This window comes from Sphaeramia orbicularis, chromosome 5, assembly GCF_902148855.1.
Source record: "Sphaeramia orbicularis chromosome 5, fSphaOr1.1, whole genome shotgun sequence".
In the NCBI taxonomy this organism is placed as follows: domain Eukaryota; kingdom Metazoa; phylum Chordata; class Actinopteri; order Kurtiformes; family Apogonidae; genus Sphaeramia; species Sphaeramia orbicularis.
This window is the reverse complement of record NC_043961.1, coordinates 1,068,231-1,090,043: the sequence shown is the minus strand read 5'-3', so window position 1 is coordinate 1,090,043 and position 21,813 is coordinate 1,068,231. Positions and strand designations below refer to the sequence as shown.

At 37.5% G+C, this 21,813-nt stretch overlaps 1 protein-coding gene across 8 annotated transcripts in view; it reads left to right on the top strand.

Moving 5' to 3' along the window:
* The window catches only part of nfasca (neurofascin homolog (chicken) a), a 93,031-nt gene extending 85,364 nt beyond the window's left edge, over window positions 1-7,667 (top strand). For all 8 annotated transcript variants that reach the window (XM_030134925.1, XM_030134923.1, XM_030134924.1 and 5 more), the window contains one exon: window positions 6,592-7,667. In XM_030134925.1, coding sequence (XP_029990785.1) covers window positions 6,592-6,820 — 229 coding nt within the window. In that variant the 3' untranslated portion in view covers window positions 6,821-7,667. The remainder of the gene's footprint in view (window positions 1-6,591) is intronic.
* The last annotated feature ends 14,146 nt before the right edge of the window (window positions 7,668-21,813 follow it).

Sequence of the window (21,813 nt, the reverse complement as noted above, 5' to 3'; positions counted from 1 at the left end):
TAAATGTTTTGTGTATTTGTAGATCAAGTTCTAATGCACATGTGTAAATGATAAACTGAGACATAATATTGTTAAAATTACACTTTTTTTTTTCAAAACAAATTTGAGGTTTGTGTTATTCACTTTTTTTTGTGACAGCATAGTTTATAAATGTAAATATTTTCATCATATAATTTTCCTTTTTTTTGCACCATAACAAAGAGACACATTTGGAGTTGTCCTTATTTTATAGGTTATTATGTTATTATTTTCCTGGTCCGACCCGTTTGAGGTCAAATTGGGCTGAATTTGGTCCAGATCAGGAAACATTTGACTTCACTAAAAGGCATCGTCTTTGATCGACTCCGTTTTTTCGTTCGATGTCGACTTGGTCCGTTTTGTTGAAACGGTTTTGTTTTCGTCAGGACGTCGTACACGAGCTTGGCGTTTAGGTTTTCCGATCTTTTCATTTTTTCGTCTGTTCTACTCGGAAAATGCTCTCAATGTTGAAAATAAGTTGTGGATTTGTTGCTTGTTGTTGGATTGTTCTTCTTGTGTGATGCTGGTTAACGTACATCTGGTTCAGTCATGTTTCCTGTGTAGATCGCGTCGTCTCCATGGTACCTGAGCATAAACTCGTCGGTTCTTGCATCCTTCCTTGCATCGTCTGCTGTTATGCTTCTGGCCTGATCTGATTCAAGAAGCTAATGCTAGTCTGTAGCTCTCACAACCTGTGCATGAAGTTTCCTCCTCGTTAAATCAAAGCTAAGACACATGAAGCCACGTTCTGACCTGAGATCAGCTCCGTCTCCTGTCAGAACATGGCGTCCAACACGCATGTGGATGCAGATGAATTTCTGAAGCAGCATTCGTCTCTTTTAACAACCCTGTCTCCTGATCAGTCTGGTGTTTTTCCCCCTAAGAAGGTTTGGTTGGAAAGTTAATTAGTGCCTGAATGTTTCCTATAAAACATCTTAGGTAACACTTTATTTGAAGGTCTAGTTTATAATACATTAAGTGCACATTCATAAGACATTATAAAAGTCATTACAACAGTTTATGAGCATGTACAACAACTCATACCAAGGTTAATAAAGTATTATAAGTGTAGGCATAATGTATTATAAATGCAGCTTTCATAATGTTTATACCTCCACACCAAAGTGACAACAGTGTTTGAAGGAAGAATCTCCAGTCCTGGGTTACAGAACACATTCTAACCATCAGAACTGTAGACACTTATAAAAACACACAGAACTGCTCTGACATGTAGTTTCTCAGATTCAGATTCAGAAAACTTTATTTATCCCATACGGGCAATTTATTAGCAGCTGACCACAGACATCAGCCTCATCCAAAGTGCACTGTGACAAACATGAATAAATCAGTGCACAAATACAGGATTATTGAAAGCAACTACGAGTAAATGCATTTAAATAATCAACAATAAATAATCAATAAATACCAATGCAGACTAAAAGACCCTTTTGGTTCCACTAATATTTAAAAAAAGAAAAAAAACAACAACAACAAATAAATCATATAAAATGACTAAAATGGCTTCTGTCAGAGTTTAAAAGTGTCATAGCTGAAGGAATAGAAGATTTAGAATATAAGATAAGATATTCCTTTATTGATCCCACAATGGGGAAATTCACAGTGTTTTCAGCAGCAAAACATACACATTAACATACACGTAAAACAAACAGTCATATAAATTCAAATTAAAAAAAGTGTTTAAAAAGTGTTCAAAAGGAGTGTGCAAATACGGTTGATATGAATGTAGTGCAAAAAATATATAAATATGGATTTGAATATGTGTTGGTTCTCCTCTGAGGAGTGTTACCCTCAGAGGTTACTGCTGGTTTCTGAAACTGAATAATGCCTTATAAACATCAATAATAAGTTACAGGATGGCTTTCAGAGCTTTTAGTAAAGTGACAACACTGTCTAAGGTTATTAGCAATTGTATGATATTATAACACAAGTATGATGACGTATGAGCAGTATCTGCTGGATCTGAGTAAAGTCTAAGTCCAAAATTATACATCCAAGTGCTCTGAATAACTCTACTGTGCGAAAACAAAGCATTAAAAGAACAGAGACAGTAAATAGAAGTGTTACATATTGCTTTGTACATAAATAAAAAAAAGATATGTGGCAGCTCTAAATCTGTGTTGATTCAAACACATACTTTTTTTTTTTTTTAATAAAAATTAAATCCCTAAAATAGATGGGTATAGAGACCAGTGACAAAACCTAATAAAAGTTCCCCACCTAAAAAGCTAAATTCCTTCACACTGCTTCTGTGCCAGAATCCAAATCACACAATGTTAATCTGATAACTGTAAACTTAAAACCAAACATCTGAGCAACTAAACAATGCACTTTCAGGAACAATCCATAAGCTTCATTTACATTTAATGTGCACTGGGCAGTAAAGTACCGTTCTCCTTCATTTCACTTATGCACTCTTTAATCTTCCCTCTACACTTAGAATGCTTTATTAACCTTGGTATAAGCTGTTGTACATGATCATAAACTGTTGTAATGACTTTTATAATGTCTTATGAATGTGTGCTTAATGCATTATAAACTAGACCGTCAGATAAAGTGTTACCACATCGTACATTTAGCAGAGTGTGAGGCCAGGGTTTGTGCATGGAATTAATCTGAAAAGGCTTCATACGAACAGGAACATGAATGCCAGAGCGTGGATGGGTTCGGCACAAGCATGTATCCCCGAAGAACCGCAGAAAACCACCGTCCTCGAGTGGGTTAATGCAGAGAATCAGGGGATTTCCACAAGTCAGACATGTTTCCACTGCTGTTGTACGTTTCCTTTTTTCCGAGTTCAGATCTGCAGCGGTGGAGGAGAGTGTGTTCGGGTCATGTTCAGCTTCGATGAGCTTGTTTGCAACAGAAACGCATGAGAATAGAATGAAACGTGGCAACAGATCTTTGGTTTGAAAATGGAAGATCTGACTGGTTATGAGCTCAGTCTTGCATAAAATAATACTCATGTGCTGTGAAGATGCTGAGAGCTGTCGGTGGCTGTCATCAGACCTTCGTTCCAAACTGGTTATGATCATGTTAATACCTTCATAAGGTTTCTGTACTTTAATTTAACATTCTGACAAAGGATATGAGGCGTCAGAGTCTGAGGGCCAAAGTCTGAACAAACGTACATTTAAGGTTCTATATGTAATATTTCTACTGTTAAATGTTAAAAAAATTACCTTAAATTCTCATTAGTGTTTAGAATAAAGCTCTATGAAGTTCTGCCAGTGTATTGGATTGTATGAATTAATTTCCAAGGAATTTATGTGACCACTAGAGGGAGTAGTGAGTCACTGAAGCCTTGAGTAAACTGAACCAGAGAACTGGACAAGGTGAGAATTATTAAAAACAGCATCTAGAGTCAAAGGAACGAAGAGATAAAAGATAGATGCATCGCTGTTTCCACTGAAGACGACTCTGAAGTAAATTAATGGATCCAATTAGATGAAATATGAACAGAATTATGAAGTATTTAGTTTAATTCCACCACTAGATGTAAAATAACATGTCCACCACAGAATAAAAGGGTGTATACGAGGGCCGTTCAATAAGTTCATGGCCTCACCCAGAACAGAACAACCCAGACTGATAATTTATATTTTATTTTTCAACATAATCTCCATTTACAGCAATGCACTTGGTCCATCGATGTTCAAGCATCACTATCCCATCACGAAAGAATGTAACATCCTGTATTATAACAACCAGTATTTCTGGGTGAGGCCATGAACTTATTGAACAGCCCTCGTATGTAATATTTCTACTGTCAAATGTTTCATAAATGACCTTAAATTCTCATCATAGTGTGTATAATACAGATCTGTGAAGTTCTGCCAAAGATGCCATCGTATTTGATTGTACAGATATGAAATGGATTGATTTCTAGTGGATTTATGTGACCACTAGAGGGAGTAGTGAGTCACTGAAGCCTTCAATCGGCTGTTCTCACAGTGTATTGGAAAGTAAACAACTAGAGAATTTGACAAGGTGAGAATCATAAAAAACAACATCTAGAGTCAAAGAAAATAAATAATAAAAACAGAAGCCTCACTGTTTCCACTGAACATGAAAAAATGGATCCAATAGATCAAATATGGACTTAATTATTATAAAGTATTTAGTTAAATTCTACCATTAAATGTAGGATAACATGTCCACCAGACAATAAAAGGGTTTATATGTAATATTTCTACTGTCAAAAATGTAAAAAATAACCTTAAATTCTCATCATAGTGTTTATAATAAAGATCTGTGAAGCTCTGCCAAAGGTGTAGATATGAAGTTAATTTATTTCCATTTATTTCTGCAGGATTTATGTGACTAGTTATGTGCTGGTCTAGTTAGTTTTACAATTTTAGAATGAAGCTAATATTTCTCGTCATCATCTACATAAATCTGTCACTGGCAGGTGATAATTTAGCTAATTTTTAAAGTTTTGGCAGCAGTAGCTTTGCAGATGTTCCTACATTTGGTCCAAACGTCCAAACTATCAGAAGATCTGACAGGAAATGAACCATGAAAGCACACAGTCTGAGGAAAATGGAGTTACTGCTATGAAACTGAAAAGGCAGAAAGACACACAGTAGGTGAAGAACAGGGAAAGAGCAGCATCGAAAAGCAAATATTTAAAAGCACTCAGAGAAAAAAGAGAAATGACAAGCAAAAGAGCAAAAAAGAAGATATAGAACAGAAAGAAAGAAAAGCAGAAGAAAAAGAAAAAAGAGCAATAAAAACAACAGATGAAAAGTGAAGAAAGTGAAGTTCATTAAAAGATGAACTTAGAAAATGCTATAAGTGAGATGAGATAAGATATGACGTTATTGATCCCGCCTCCTCTAAGGGGGCGTGGTCTGATTGCGGTCAGACTGTGAAGCCTCATATTGGGTTCAGTTCAAATTCAGAAAAAGTTCCACCTGATGTTTAAACTCGACAAAGAAATGAAGGGATGTGTACAGTCCAATAACTCTTCAACATATTTAACCCTCCGGTATCCGGCCCAGATTCCTTCTAACCACTGACACATGGATTCTGTGCAGGGAAGTAGGAAAGGCGTTTATTTCACACACTTTTTTCCTTTTTTTTTGTATATCATCAACTTGCTATCACATGCTCAATAACATCATATTGTTTAACCCTTTAAATGTCATGGTTGTAATGTAAACAAACCACATTATTTGATGCAAAAAACACAAAAAACTTCTACATATACATATATATATATATATATATATATATATATATATATATATATATATATATGTTCTTCTAGTAGTTTATTGAAAAAAAAAAAACTTTTTCAATATACTGCATAAAAATTGGATTACTTTTTTTCATTTTTGTATCCTGCTATATGTCAATGATTAACAGCAACACTGATTAACCCTTTCATGCATAGTGGTCACTCCAGTGGTCACTCCAGTGGTCAGTTCTTCTCCAGCTGTTCTCTTGTATATTCATGGGTTTATTGTTTTAGTTCCAGATCAGCCGACACAGTGGACACTAATGTACCATCCTATACACTGATTTTATTAGGTTTCTGTAAATTGGCTTAGAGTCTGGTTTCGACCGACTTGATACGTGAAGTGTCATGAGATAACTTTTGTTATGATTTGGAGCTATATATAAAAAAATCTGATTGACTGATTGACTGCAATTCATACAGTTACTGTAACTTTGCTGTTCTTGATAAACCTGATCTGCACTAACATGTTTGAGTATAAATCAAATACTAATAGGTATTAGACTGTAATTAACAGGGTTTTTTTTAAAAAACAAAAATGTTTTTCTTTATATTCTCTCCATGAAGTGAGTAATAACTAGTATTAGAGTATGATAAAATGTGAGAAAACATCAGATTAGCTGCATTAAAAATGTTTTTATTTCATAGTTTTCACACAGTATATCACATTCTGACATTGCGTTTTAAATACGTTTCTTTGCTTCAAAAATTAAACACATGGCGTCCAGCTGGGTGCACATTTTTGTAATTCATTATCATTAAAATAGATTCAGTCGCATTGGTTTTTTTAATTCCTAAGGACAAATAAAAACACTTAGGAAAAAATCTTGACTAAGGTTCTCATAATTCATGCATGAAAGGGTTAATATACATTAGTTTTTTTTATGCTAGGTCAAACGTTAAATGCTAAAATGTGTTACTGTAGTAATTTTCCATTTTTTCATAATGTGCTGAATGTAGTTAGTGACTGGGTTAGAATTTTTAAAAAATTATGCAAAAACGAACAACTTTTGAATTCTGACCTAAAACAAAGTGAAATAATTAGAGGTGCAAAGTGTGCATAATCTACTCACCTGGATACAGGAGGGTTAAAGCATGTGAGTATTGTGTTAGAACAGACTTAAAACATCCAAACCTGTGTTTTAAGGACGAGGGGATAAAGAAATGAACCGTCAAACTGTACAGAAGCTTTAGCCACTGAATCAGCGCTCTTACTCATTTCTTTACCTGCGATCCCCATCATCCTCCTGAAGGTCCCTGAAAGCCCCGCCTCTGTTCAGCCTCTAACCCCGCCCCTTTTTGTGCTTCCGCAGTAGCGACGAGGACAACAAACCGCTCCAGGGTAGCCAGACGTCGCTGGACGGTAACGTGAAGGAGAGCGACGACAGCCTGGTGGACTACGGCGAAGGCGGAGACGGCCAGTTCAACGAGGACGGCTCCTTCATCGGCCAGTACACGGTCAAGAAGGACAAGGACGAGACCGAGGGCAACGAGAGCTCCGAGGCTACCTCACCCGTCAACGCCATCTACTCGCTGGCGTAGCGCCGCCGCCGCCGCCATCGGGTCACACGGCACCACACAGCAGACACAAACACACACACACGAAAACATGAATAAATGACAAACACGTGAACAGAAGGACGCCGCGGGGCCGTCTAGAGACTGGGCGGGCTTTCCTCTGCCGAAGGCGGAGCTAAACCACGAGCCTTTACGTTTCATTTCCAGCTCTGAGAATCGAGCCTCGGAGGCGGAGTTTAGACCCAGCGGACGGCGTTGGTTTCCGTTGCTCCGCCCCTTTACCCCACCCACACAGACTTGTCGTGTGCCTTCGGGGCAGATTTCAGCATCTGGAGACATGGACGAGCGTCTTCTGGAGATTCTTCTTTGGTTCGTTTCTGCTCCGAATGTTTCCGGTGTCCCTGCTCTCCCCCCCGGTCCCCCCGCCCCACCCCCCCAGTTCCCCTCTGTGTAGCATCCCAGTTAAAGTAGACACAGAGGCCGCACCCCCCACCCCGTAACATATCAGCTTCTAACCATCAAACTCAGCAAAATGCCGGCAGATATGTTTATCATATTGATATGATACACAGTGAGTTTTCCACGGCCGGTCGGCGAGTCACTGAATCCTAACGAATGCTGTAAACCGTCCTGGCACGCAGTTAGTGCCCGCAAAACTATGCACTATCACCGCCTCCATTCCTGTTTTGGGGTCAGTCTGGTTAGTAAAAGTACATGTTTTGGTTGGTGTTTTTTTTTGTTTTGTTTTGTTTTTTTACCACAGGCTAAATATCTTCTTCACTTTGCCTTTCACACTGTGGTTCACTGGGTTTTCCAACAGGGCTGGGCCATGTGGGCAGCGTTTACGGTTAAAGGCAGATGTGAGTGAAAGTTCAACAGTCGGTAACACTTTAGAATAAGTCCACACTGTGAAGCATTAGTTCAGCATTAACAAATACTGAATTCATTATTTATAAGGCAGGTTTCTGACATGAATACGCATTAATATATGGTTTATAAGCACAGTTATAAATGTTTTACTAATCGTTAATAATCCTTCATCATTCAGTCATGCAGTTTGTTTTAATAATCCCACGTGCTGTGTCTTTCCTTTGTTAGAATAACTCAGACTTTTGTGAGTCTTTATTCATTTCCATCCTTTAAATTTCATTTGTAAATGCTTTAAATGTCACAGATAGTGCACACTTTAGATGAGCTCACACCATAGACTGAATTCATGAGTAGGAAGTGTTTTATAATTACCTGAAAGAATGAATTCCTGTATTAAGAACTGTTTATAGGACATCTATTGGAAAATAAATGTGTGAGTTAATATAAAATACACACTAACATATTCACTCACCATTAGTACATGTGTGAATACTAAATGTTTAAACATTGAATCCATAATTTATAAAGTATGAAAATACAATCATTAAGCACATTGTAGATGAGCTTATGAATGATGAGTAAAACATTTATAACTGTGTTAATAAACCATATATTAATGAGTATTCATGTCATAAATATACTTTATAAATGATGAATACAGTATTTATTAATGCTTAACTAATACTTCATAGTGTGTACTTATTATAAAGTGTTACCGAACAATCTGAACAGTTATATTTCTTTTTAATTGATTCACAAAAGCAGAAAAACTATCAGACGACAATGTAAAAGAAATAAGACAAACTGGCATAAAACGTAACAAAACACTAAAGCAACGTAAAAAACAATGAGTGTAATCTAGACTTTCAGCTCTGCATTTTAATAAAAATAGTTGCACAACATCAAAAAGTATGAGTTCAATTCAACAAAATAAATAATTTTAGCTGAAAATGTGCGCTAAATAATCCCTAAAGACTAAATATGTGTACTGCAATAACCACCGTCCCGTTGCCCAGCTCTGTTTTCTGTAATAACTGTCCAAAATGGCCGCCGCTAACGCCATTCCTACCACAAGCAGCGACTTCACGGTTTGTTTTTAACGAATCCCATTGTGTAAAAGATGACGAGTACGATTTTGGAGCATGGTAGAACCGTAGCGTAAGAGAAACTGGAAGGCAACAGAGAGGATGTTAGCTTGTAGATCACATCCCAGCGTATTAGCTAGTTAGCATGCAGGCTAATGCTGCATTTATGTCGTATGGGAACAACTGTTCGACGCCCGACTTCAGTTTCTCTGTGTAATCAAGAGAAACGAATCAATCATCAATGTCAAATCAAATGACCAAAGAACCCGACTAGATGACAACAAAATTATTAAAAATAATCTAAACTATATTTTACTCTACTACCTACAGAGGCGGATTTTCTCCGAACATGATTAGCTTAAGATGTTTTGTCTCCCATGGGACATAAATGCAGCATAAAAAAAGAGAAGTGTGTTCAGACGTGTTTATTCCACAGAAATCTGACAGATTTATCATCATATTTTAATGTTTTTGAAGCATTAATGTTACTTAAACCATGCTAACGTTAGCTGTAAGCTAGTTAGCAACAAGACCTTTTTCTTTCAGACTGCCTTCTTAATTTTTTATCTGTACAGTTTTTATTCTTTTTATTTCAAGTCTGGACACACTTTAACCCAAACATCTGCTAGTTTTAATAAATCCGATCATGCTGTTAACATTACGAATAATAAAAAAAGAGACGGCATAAAAGGATGCATAGAATACTTTGAGATTAGTGCATGAAAATATATCCATTAAATTCACAGCCACCTTCGGAAAGTAAACTTTAAAGCCGACTTTTCAGTTTTTTGCAGAAGAAGAAGGAGAATCCGATGTTTTTCCGAGTGCGTCGGCTCAGTATTGACTTGTTCAGCAGCGTTTTGTCACGTGGTCGATCTGCAAACAGACCGACTCTCTTTACTTTAGCTTCACGCTCGTCGGTAATGTCGCACAATTTTGCCGCTCACGTCGTAGTTTGTCGATGCTAAATCAACTAAAACTACAGTTAGCGACTGGAGTTCACATTGTATTTCAGATATTTATTTTATATTTCTATTTATTACATTATGTGGATAGTATTAATATATTAGTCCTTAATTTAATACTTGTTATATACACATTTTTGACCAACTTATTTTGTCGTTTCACACCAGAATTAGCCAAAATGATATTGTTAATCATGAGAGGCATTAATCTAAATAGTATGTTCACGATATTTTTGTAGCAGCTGCTTCTCTGCTGTAAACGAATCGACGACATAAAGTCCTCATACATAAAGATCGCGTTTATCTGTCCATTGTGCTGCTGCTCTTCTCGTACTCATGTTGTATTACTGTTGTTCTGTGTCGTTATTCAGATTTATGTAACATAACTGTTTCCACCACACGGAAAATGATTATCGTTGCTTATTATTTATTTGGCATATATTCTGTACATGTAGGTTTGGATAAAAAGCTCATATCTTTGTAAATATTTAAAGGTTGATTTCCCTTCCCCTCCCGACAAAAAAAAAAATAATAATAATAATGCTTTATCTGAATAAAAGTCACAAATCTGTATCCACCAAGCAAATGCGAGCGGTGCATCTTTAGCCTGTCGTGCACCGTTGTAATGTAGCTTTGACTAATATTTGCACTCGAAAACAAGTAACAAAAATCATCCTTCACTCTGTGTTGCCCTTTGCTTTGACATTGTAATATAAGATAACGGCTACGGCAAATGTGTCACTTGTTTGATGATGGTTTGGATTCTATATTGTGTAAGAGGAATAGACGATGTAAATAAGGTGCAAGTGCTCCTGCGATAAACTGTCTGTAGCATCCAAATGCTCCTATTCTAAAGTCACGCATTCGCTGAAGTTTTAGCACAAACTTCCGTCCGTTTCAAGGCCTTTGTCCAAATGTGCTGCATTCACAGTCTCCACCAACATCTGCACTGTTGGCCAGGTGGAGGTCATGGTTTTACTTTGGGTTTCACGACTTTTACCCGATTTTAGCCACTGTTACTCCTTTGGATTTTCAGGATCTGTAAATTTGAGCCATTTCGAACCAACCAAACCAATTTGATTTGATTTATTTATTTACTTCGAACACGCAAAGAAACAAAATAAAACAAAATAAACAAAATAAAACCTTTAAATGGACAGAATCTATCTTCAGCACATACTAGTCTGAATTTTTCATGGTCGAAAAGGAGTAGGAAGAAGAAGTCTGAACTGATTTAATCCAAGCCCTCAGTGCTTTTACACCTTTATCACTATCTTATACAACAATCAAATTATTCTATTCTCCTAATTTTAAGCATCGAACCACAATTAATCCATCCTGCAGTAACTGAATTCCACACACCAGTCTGTTCATGTCAGTGCAGTCACACAAACAGACTCAACAGTTCAACAGTTTAATTCAATAATTGCAGCAGATTTATCAGTTCAACATCATAAACAAACAGAACTCAGTGTCATTATTAAATACTGGACCTCACAAGAATCAATTCTGCATATCTTTTTTTAAACTGAATTATATTTGATATTTGTTTGATCTCCACACAGTTTATTCCACAGATGGTCAAACAGAAACTTTTGAACCTGGTGTGTACTTTATGAATCTGTCAATTAAATTTTCCCCTTAAATCATCCCCTCCCTCTCTTTCACTAAACATTTCTTGAATATTTCCTGTCAGTCAGTTATTCTTTGCTTTATACATTATTTGAATAGTTTTGAATTCCACAAGGTCAATGAGTTTTATAGTTTTAGACTGGAAAAATAGTGGACTTGTGTGTTCACCAAAACCAACATTGTGAACGATTCTTCCTGCTCTTTTTTTCAGTAGAAAAAGTCTGTAATGAACTTGAATGTGTATTTCCCCGTACCTCCAAACAGTCACTTAAACCAATCTGGACTTAGTTTTCCATCAGATTCTCAGATCATTATTTAACCCTTGTATGGTGTTTGGGGCTGTGGGACCCGCTTTCATTTTCTATTAACATAAAAAATAATGGGTAATTTTTTTTGTTTTTTTATGAATTGTTTTCCTCTCATATCTTCATTATATTACATTTTATTAAAAATAAATAAATAAATAAATAAAAATGAACAGCACTTTAATTCATAAATGTGACCTAACAAAGTCAAAAGGCAAATATTAAACATAAAAATGGCCTTTTATTACTTATATACTTGTAAATGGGATGAAGTAAACATTTGTTGAGTATTTTAACATAAAACTGTTTATGTTGAATTAAAAACCTACAAATGCAGCGGGTCCACCACACCCATGAACACAGGCTGAATAACAAAAACATGAACACCACACAAGGGTTCACATCTTTTCTTTACAACCTGTACAGTGGTTTGCATCATGGAAAAACCTGCTTCTATTTACAACCAGGAACCAGTTTTCCAAATTCAAAACTATTTTAGATTTGGTTGAAATGGTCATAAATGGTTTAAGCTTCATTCACACATTTTTTTTTTTTTAATTTCGAATGTGGAAATGACACAAGCTTCCTGATTGCTACTAATTGACTTCTTTGCGCAACATAATGTAGAAATGAAAATTCAAGGAGGCATAAAATAATAATACACACAAAAAAGAAAAAGTCGTATTCGAAAAGGAGACGAAGCGTAGCTTATTCACACCTGGCACTATTTTCTACAGTCACACTTTTGTCAGTATAGACATGCTGTACACTGTTACATTCTCCACAGTTGAGTCTCTAAGTTTATTTTACAGTATTCGTTGGCAAAGAATATAATTAGTGAAAGAATCCAATAGATAGTGATGGAAGCTAATGAGACTTCTACATGTTTTGGTGTCACACGCCTGGACCATTCTTGTCATAATTTTTTTTTTTAATGTTTGAAAAAATGAGAAAAAAAAAACCAGTTTCAGCTAATTTGAACCTGGTGTAGTTCAGGTTGTATTTTATCCACATATTAAAGTAAATGGTCTGAAAGTAGAGGTCATTAATCCTTTCATGCATGAATTATGAGGACCTTAATCGAGATTTTTTCCTGGGTGTTTTTATTCCTCTTAGGCATGAAAAAAACAATGTCATTGAAATTTTTTATAAACCTATTTTTCATGGAGTTACAAAAATATGTTTAATATTTGAAGTAAAGAAACGTATTTACTGACAAACTGTGTGAAAACTATGAAGTAAAAAACAAAATAATTCTGCTAATCTGACGTTGGCTCACATTTTAACATCCCAAAATCCTAGTTATTACTCAGATAATATGCAAAAAAAACCTTTTTGTTTCAAAAAACAGCTGTTAATTACAGTCTAATAACAATTAGCAATTGCTTTCCACTCAAACACGTTCCTGCAGATCAGGTTTATCTAGAACAGCACAGTTACAGTAATGATATGAATGTCAGTGTATTATTATGGGATGGTACATAAGTGTCCACTGTGTCGGCTGATATGGAACTGAAACAACTAAACCCATGAATATACAAGAGAACAGCTGGAGAAGAACTGACCACTGGAGTGACCACTGGAGTGACCACTGGAGTGACCAGTGTGCATGAAAGGGTTAACTTCAAAAAAGGGGTCACTGATTAATGAAGTCCTCGTGGTTCTTCAGTTCTCAGCTTTGGAATTTGGTAAATAGGAGAAAATTAACACAAATTGGATGGAAGGAACAGTTAAAATGAGTTACATGAACCATAATATTGGAATATTCTGCTTTTCCACAGACTGCATCTGCACAGTCTGTATATTACACATGTATAATTGCACTGGCAGTGCTGGAGTGTTCTGCTCCAGTGCTGAACTCGGGTAAATCCAGTGAAACCTTCATCTAAAACATGACCGGACGATGGCGAACAGTGCAGTGGTTTCCAGTTTACAGCCTCTGGTGGAGTTTATTCCATTATTTCCATCCTGCAGATGCTTTTTCATTGCATGTCCTGAAGATGGGATATGACAACAGCTGACAAAGCAGAGGAAAAACCTGGTGGGAGTGGTCTCAGCCCAACTAAACACCTGCAGGAGACACTGGACGAACACCATCCAAACCTGGTGTTCATCCACTGAATCTGCTCAGGCTGCAGACGTTGGACCAACACCTTCTAAATGTTGGTTTTTCCTTTCATTTGTCACCCGTCTCTGGACACAGTCTCCTGAAAACCAGGCCTTTTCTCCCTGTATCCTGGTTGCATATGAATCCTCCATATTTGTCAAAGAAAGTCTCCTCCATTAATTGGAGCCAATGAGGAACTTCTTTGGCTGATTGACGTCCAGGTGATCGGCTGCCGTTCTGAGAAACTTCCGGCCTTGTAACTCCTCCCCCTTCCAAATGGGTCCGAAGCCTGTTTTTCCTGCGGCCCTTCTGCAGAACCTCTGAGCGTCATCCTGAGTTTGAATCCTCGGGGTGTTTTCTCCCATGTTGTGTTAACGTCACCTTTGATGTTGGGGGTTGAAACTGGAAGGAAAACCCCTCTGACGGATCCGACGTCCCGTTGTAGATCCGAACTTCCTCACTACGGACTCAATCCAGGAGTTTTCTTCCCCATCCGGTCTGGACGCCTGCAGCCCATGACAAAGGAAACAGAATTGTGCATATTTGCTGATGCTCAGTGCTTTTCTTCTGTTTTTTTCTGAGGTGCGTTCAAGTCCCGTTCTGCGTCCGTGTGCAGTTTCACAGCTTTGGTTTTTCTATCGTTGTGGGTTTGTTTGTTTTTTCCTCATTTCGAAATGCTGCAAAATCTAGAATTTTACTGGTGCACATAAAAGATTTGCAACTGGATTTTTTAAACGATCACGTACTGTTCGGCTTTTTTATGAATTCCCATGTTAGCATCTTCTTCTCTTTCCCATGTGCATCAGAGCAGCTCATCCAAGTCTTGCTTCGACACGCAGAATAACAGCTTTTGTAAGGTACATCTACTCCCAAAATGGCATAAATATATTCACCATGTATGCGTGTATGATGAGATGTTGCAACTTCTGCTAGCGACGCCTTCTTTATAGTAAAGCTATCTCCTTTTCTCTACCTCCTGACTCTCTGGTTCTTCTCTTTATTTTAATGTTTTCTTTTACACCTTTTTTTTAAAACAAAACTCTGGACATCTGGAGTCCAGTTGGACCTCAGCTGACAGTGTCTAGGTCAGTGTTTTTCAACCTGGGGGTCTGGACCCCATGTGGGGTCACCTGGAATTCAAATGGGGTCGCCTGAAATTTCTAGTAATTGATAAAAAATTAAAACTTACTCATAAAAATTTACCTTATATAGACTAAATGTTGCCTAAAATTAACATTTATTTGCAACATATTATAGCAAACTATCACAAGATCAAAAACAAATTAATTTTAGCAAAAAAAAAAAAACTCCGTTTTGAATGTTTGGGGTCACCTGAAATTTCTAATAATTTATAAAAAAAAAAAAACATTAAAAAATTTAAATTTACTAATAAAAATTTACATTATATAGCCTAAATGTTGCCTAAAATTAACATTTATTTGCAACATATTATAGCAAACTGTTACATGATCAGAAACAAATTAATTTTAGCCAAAAAAAAGTCTCCGTTTTGAATGTCTGGGGTCGACAGAAATGTGTGATGTTAAAATGGAGTCAGGAGTAAAAAAAAGGTTGGAAACCACTGACCTAGAGTTGTGAAAATTAAATGGTGAGAATTAAATGTGAAGATGCAAAAGAAGAACAAAAAGATGAAAATTTGAGACACTTTGGGGGAATTTTGGCTTCAAATAAATCAGGTTACAGATACTCCGACACAAACTGAACCTCTGTGTTCTCTCACCTCCAGCATTTTGGTCCTGGTAATTATTCAATATTAGATTCAATTAATTAGTAGTAATTAATTAATATGTAGGAAACAAGAACAGGCCGGTTAGGAAACAGGTGCATATTCAGGGTTTTGGATTAAATCCTAATGATGATTTATATCTGACTTGATGAATTATGCAGCGGAACATCAGCTTTAACCTTCAGTCAAACGTGTCATTGAGACTCCAGATGATTCCGATTTTCAGTGTCATCGTCACAAAAGACTCTTCACGAATACGTAGGTTGGTGTTTCTGTCGTAAAACGGCAGTCATTAAAACCACAGGATGGAGTTATTTTAGAAATCACCACGAGGTACATTTTACTAAACATATTTAATGTGCATTGAAGATTTCATTTGCAAATGTTTATAGAAGTTAAAATTAGACACAATCTGTTGATTTATCATGTGGACGGAGATATTTAAACCCCCATAAGGACTGCCATTATAACAGACCGCCGAGGTTTCTTTGTTATTTTTGTTTTAAGAGTGTCAGAAAATGACTTTTTTTGCCAATTCTTTTGCACCTTTTTTCAGGAACAACTTACTGTCAAAATCTGGCCATAAATTATCATTAATATATGTAATGATTAAAACAGTGTGTTAGAGAAAAAAAAGAAAGAATTTTTATCATATTATGAAAAACGACTGTAAAAGTGCAAAACGAGGCTTTATAAGATTATAGAAGTAAACTTTCAACTATTTTACATGTGCGCAATTTTTTTCTTTTATTTAGATCATGCTGTATCCATGTTCCAGCTTCAGATATTTAGTTATTTATCGCCAGTTTTAGCCTGAGTCATGTACATATATATTTATGCAATATTTACAGCTAAAATATAACTGTCAATGAACTCTGCGAACTGAAAAAATACAGATGAATGAATGAATGAATTTATTTTGGTTTTACATCAGTCATTGCACTTAGTACATTAATACTCACCTGGAAACCAAAAAAGGAATAGGCTGGAAGCAAAAGCTTATTTCTTTGCCTCTCCTTTTCAACTAGTACACTGCTTATATCAACTTAAATGTGAACAACATCGAACATTCACACCAGAATAATAAAATTAAAAAAAAATAAAATAAAAATCAACAACAAAAACATATCAACCATCTCAATTTAACATTTCTAAGTAATTTTAAACTTAAGGCACTTCGCCAAAGGAGTGAATAACTTAAATGCATCATCAGGTCCATTCCATAATTTCACACCCACAACCCCAGTCCATCTAGACTTCACATTTGTCCGCATTTCAGTCCACTCAAAACAGAGGGGAAAAAAGGGGAACATTTTTTTGTGAAACTCAACAAAAATGCAGCAAATCACACTAGTAGAACATTCCAACATAGCACTATCACGATTATATACAATTATTGACAAGAATTCACCACAAAAACACAGCTAAACCTCGCTAAAAGTACACTCGCAGTCAATGAAAACTTTGAGACCATATTTTTTGACATAATTTTTATGTTGAAACCCTAAACTGGAATTTTTTCATGTGAATCATTTGTCTAGGATATCAGCACAGAAACACAAATCTAAAGTTTCAAGAATAATTTCAAAACAAAAAACTTAATGAAAGAAAATGACACCTGCCAAACACACAGTCCCAACAGTAGTGGTCCTGGTCCTGGTCCTGGTCCTGGTCCAGGTTTGGGACCAGCCCATCCATAGTCCTGGCTGTACGACTGGAGCTCCTCCTCCATACCAGGTCCAGCCCACAGACGTTCAGGTGACAGACGAGGCATGATGCGTTCACTGGACTAACAGTGGAGGCCTTTTTTGGGCCTTTATATAGGCCTTCCAAACCAGTCCTCAGACTGTGCACAGACCCACTGAGTATTACTCAGTGTGTATTTGGTCCACTTTAACAAACAGACCGACCCATGTGGAATGAACCGTGACAACAGGACGACTGAGCATGATCTGAACGAGCAGCACTAAGGCAGCAAGAAGTACACTAGGAAGAACTACAGCCAACCACAAGTAGGAATGTGCAGACATTCACACCTCAGAGTTCTACTGACTGTCAGTATAATACAAATCTCCCATTTCTCTCTCACTGACTGCACTCTGCTGCTTTTGGCTCCGCCCACTTCTACCCCTCCAGGCCTCTGCTGTAATGGATTATAAAGCAATAGAAAAGTCCAAACGTCAAACGGCTTTCAGAAGCTGTTAGAATTTGGTGGACGGTGCAAAGGTTCAGTAGTTCAGTGACTGTGGACAAGTGCAGCTGCAGACGCACTGCTCTGAAAAGGCTTCATAAGACCAAGGTCACACAGAAGAAGACAGTATCTGCTCAGAAACTCTCCCTGTTCTGCTCATGAATCTCCTACATCAGACGTCTGGGTCTCCTGCGCCGCTGTGACCTTTTCCTCTTGCACTTCCTGTCCGTGGTGTTTGGATGCGGCCGTCGCTCTTCTCCGTCTGCAGACCCACGGTGAACGCTAAAAGCCTGCGACATAAAACTTTGATATGTGCTGTAAGAGCTTTTCCACCTCAGACACCACACTGATCATTTTTACAGTCGAAGCAGGACTTTATGTGTTGATTTATCCTCAGTTTCTGGGATAAAGTGGATTAAACCACTCCCATTAAATGGCCGCCACCGCTTGTTTTCCACGGCGACCCGCACGGAACCGAGATGAATCAAACTGTAAATTCAGAAGAAGTGGTGGACGGTGAGGGCACGGTCACAGCGGTGACATGTTTTATTAATGTCACCCCCCCCACCCCACCCCCCCCCTCAAAGGCTGGTAAATATTAATGCGTGGGACCTCCGTACACCCACCGTCTTGTACATCAGCGGGTAAAAGCCATTAGCAACCTGATCCGACAGCGTCTCAGAGGATGTGCCGGTGGTTATGGCGTCTTGGAAAGCAGAAGAAGGCTCAGGTTTCTGCAGCGAAGGCTGAGCCAATAAAACGACTGCGTTCTTTATCTGGGTTCACCACCAAGAGGGCGACGGCGCTGATCCATGACGGCGGTACAGGTTCTGAACGACACCAAATAGACACACCTTTTTTTAATTCAAACTTTATTTACAGAACTTTTCATTCGACAGGTATATCATTTATAATTTCAAAAATGTACTCATGATACAGAGACTGACACCGGATATGATACCAAAACCCAGGGAGAAAAACAACCAACATGAACAAAAAACAAGGCAGAACAAACATTCTGGTACCGTTAAAGAAAGAAAGAAAATAAATAAATAAACAAAACAGGTCCATAACAATATAAACACCTAAAATGTATTTACACTTCCAGGCCAGGTAACACATTCACACAGCGTAAAAGAGACTCCCATATTTTATTTATTTTTTCTATTTATTTTCATTGTGCATCTCCAGAAGTTCGATGCAAAAAAAGAAAGAAATTCACATTTTATGATATAAGCTTTTGTGACACACAAAGTATAAACCCCACCCCCCCAGAACCAGTGGTGACCCCCATACCAGCCCAGCCTGGATCTCAGAATATGAAAACCACTAATAAAACCAAAAACACGGACACAGATGAAAGAGAATCTCATTTACAGACATAAACACATAGAGAGCAGAGGCTCCCATACTTCGCACAATTTATAGATAAAGTTATTTAAGGTGCACCTAATTTTTTCTGACTTTCTGTTAACCATCATGTCTCTGATCCATTGATCTTGTGTTGGAGGTGATGAGACAGTCACACCTTTAATGAAAAAAAAAAAAAAGTCAAAGTTACAAGTTAAAAAAAAAAAAAGTCAAAGTTACACAAGAAGTAGGAGATTTTCCGTCCGTCTCCACCAGGGCTGTCAAACTCATCTGAGCTCAGGCCACATTCAGCCCAGTATTACAGAGAAGGGTTAGGGCCACTGCAAAAAAAAAGAAAAAAAATGAAGGTCCAACATATTTTTTAAATTATTATTATTCTGAGGTTAAAGTCAGAATTCTGACTTTAACCTCACAATTGTGACTTTTTTCTCAGATGACCCACAGGTGAGTAAATGTTATGTTTTGAAACTTGTGTTCATAAATTTGAAAAAAAACCTCTGGTATCTGTTTCCTTTCCTTTTGCTTATCTAATAGTGAAACGGCTTCCTCCAGAAGCCCTCAGATGTGTTCAAAGTCACCTAAATCCATCATCATGTCAGCCTGCTATACTCCTGCATGCCATCAAGCTAAAGTCACACTCTCCCTGAATGTCAGAATTTTTTTTTTTTTTAAAACTGACTTTTTTCTCAGAAGTCTGACTTTTTTCCTCAGAAAAAAGGTTAGAATTCTGAACTAAAATGAGTTTGACGTCCATGTCCTACATCACAGGTGTCCAACATGTGTCTCGGGGCCCAAATTCGGCCCACCAAAGGGTCCAGTCCGGCCCTGGGGATGAATTTATGAAATGCAAAAATTACACTAAGATATGAACAATCCTTTTAGTTCAGGTTCCACATTCAGACCAGTTCAATCTAAAGCGGGTCAAATGGGTAAAATTCTGTCATAATAACATAAAAATCATGAAAACTACCAATTTCTCTCTTTGTAAATGTAAATATTTTCATGTATTTACACTAAAACAAAGTATAATTTCACAAAAAATCTGAATCACGTGAACAAATAAATGTCTTTAGAGAAGTCAGTACAATGTTAACACTATTCTGTCTGTTATTAAATGTGTGTGTTTGTAGATCCACTGTGATCTGTACGTTCTAATGTACATGTGGAAATGAGAAACTGAGGCAGAATAGTGTTAAATTACACTTTGTTTTAGTTTGTTCATGTTATTCACATCTTTTGAAAGGATAGTTTGCAGATGTAAACCTGTTCATCATGTAAACTTACTTTTTTCACTTTAAAACAGAGAAAAGTTTGGAGATGACATTATTTCTATATTATTCTCTTATATTGTTATATATGTTATTTTCCTGGTTGGGTCCACTGCAGATCAAACTGATCTGAATGTGGAACTGAACTAAAATGAGTTTGACGTCCATGTCCTAGATTATCCACGTCCAGTTGAAAAGAAGAATGAATAAGTTCTTCTCTCATTTAAAATGTGTTGTTTTATGACTGAACGCCTGCATCGTGTCCATCCGTCATGAACAATCTGCCTGAAAAGTCATTTCCTGGTCTCAGATTGTTTCTTCAGGTCTGGACGTCTGACAAAACATAATCTGTTTCCACAAATGGAACGACAAATGGAGAAAATCAGAACCAGGATGTTCTTCATTTCTTTAATATCCACTCTAGTAACTTCCTCCAACACGTATTTGGCTTTGATGTGATGTTTGTGGTCCGACGGTCCAGTGGATCTGAACGTCTGTAGATAATCCACCGCTGTTCCCTCGGGTTAAACATCTGGGAACATGTGGTCCGGTCTGACCCGGACTCATCTGACCATGAACCGGATCTGAGCAGACACTGGACTGAACTCTGTCAGATCATCAGTTATGATCAGTTCAGAGTGTGAACTCACACTGGTTTAAGTAAAGAGAGCTGAAGCCCCGCCCCCTCCACTGTGCACCATGGGAAATAATTTAAGTGGAAAATAGTGAAGAAACCTCTAGTGTGGGGTCACCGCCACAGATTCCACTGGGTTCTTAAAGTGTTAAAGAGGTTTAATGGTTCTGGTCTGAAGCGGAAACTTCCTGGAAACCCCGCCCACATCCACTACCAGTGTCGTAATAAACCCCGCCCACATCCACTACCAGTGTCGTAATAAACCCCGCCCACAACCACTAACAGCATCATAATAACCCCCCCACACCCACTAACTGTGTCATACTGAACTCCGCCCACATCCACTAACAGTGTCCTAATAAAACCCACCCCCACCACCACGTCCACTAACAGTGTCAATAAACCCTGCACAAATCCACTAACAGTGTCGTAATTACCCCCCCCACCACACCATCACCACCCACATCCACTAAAGGTGTCATAATAAACCCCGCCCACATCCACTAAAGGTGTCATAATAAACCCCGCCCACATCCACTAAAGGTGTCATAATAAACCCCGCCCACATCCACTAAAGGTGTCATAATAAACCCCGCCCACACCCACTAAAGGTGTCATAATAAACCCCGCCCACACCCACTAAAGGTGTCATAATAAACCCCATCAGGTCATGTCAGATCCTTAATAATGTCAGCACACACAGTCATGTGGACGACAGTATAAATATACAAACACACTAATTATGCCTCCCTGGGCTAATTAGACACTAGACACATTATAGATTTCAATACATATTAATGCTAACAGCTAAAGCTAGAGTTCCTCTGGTTGTTGGAATGAAT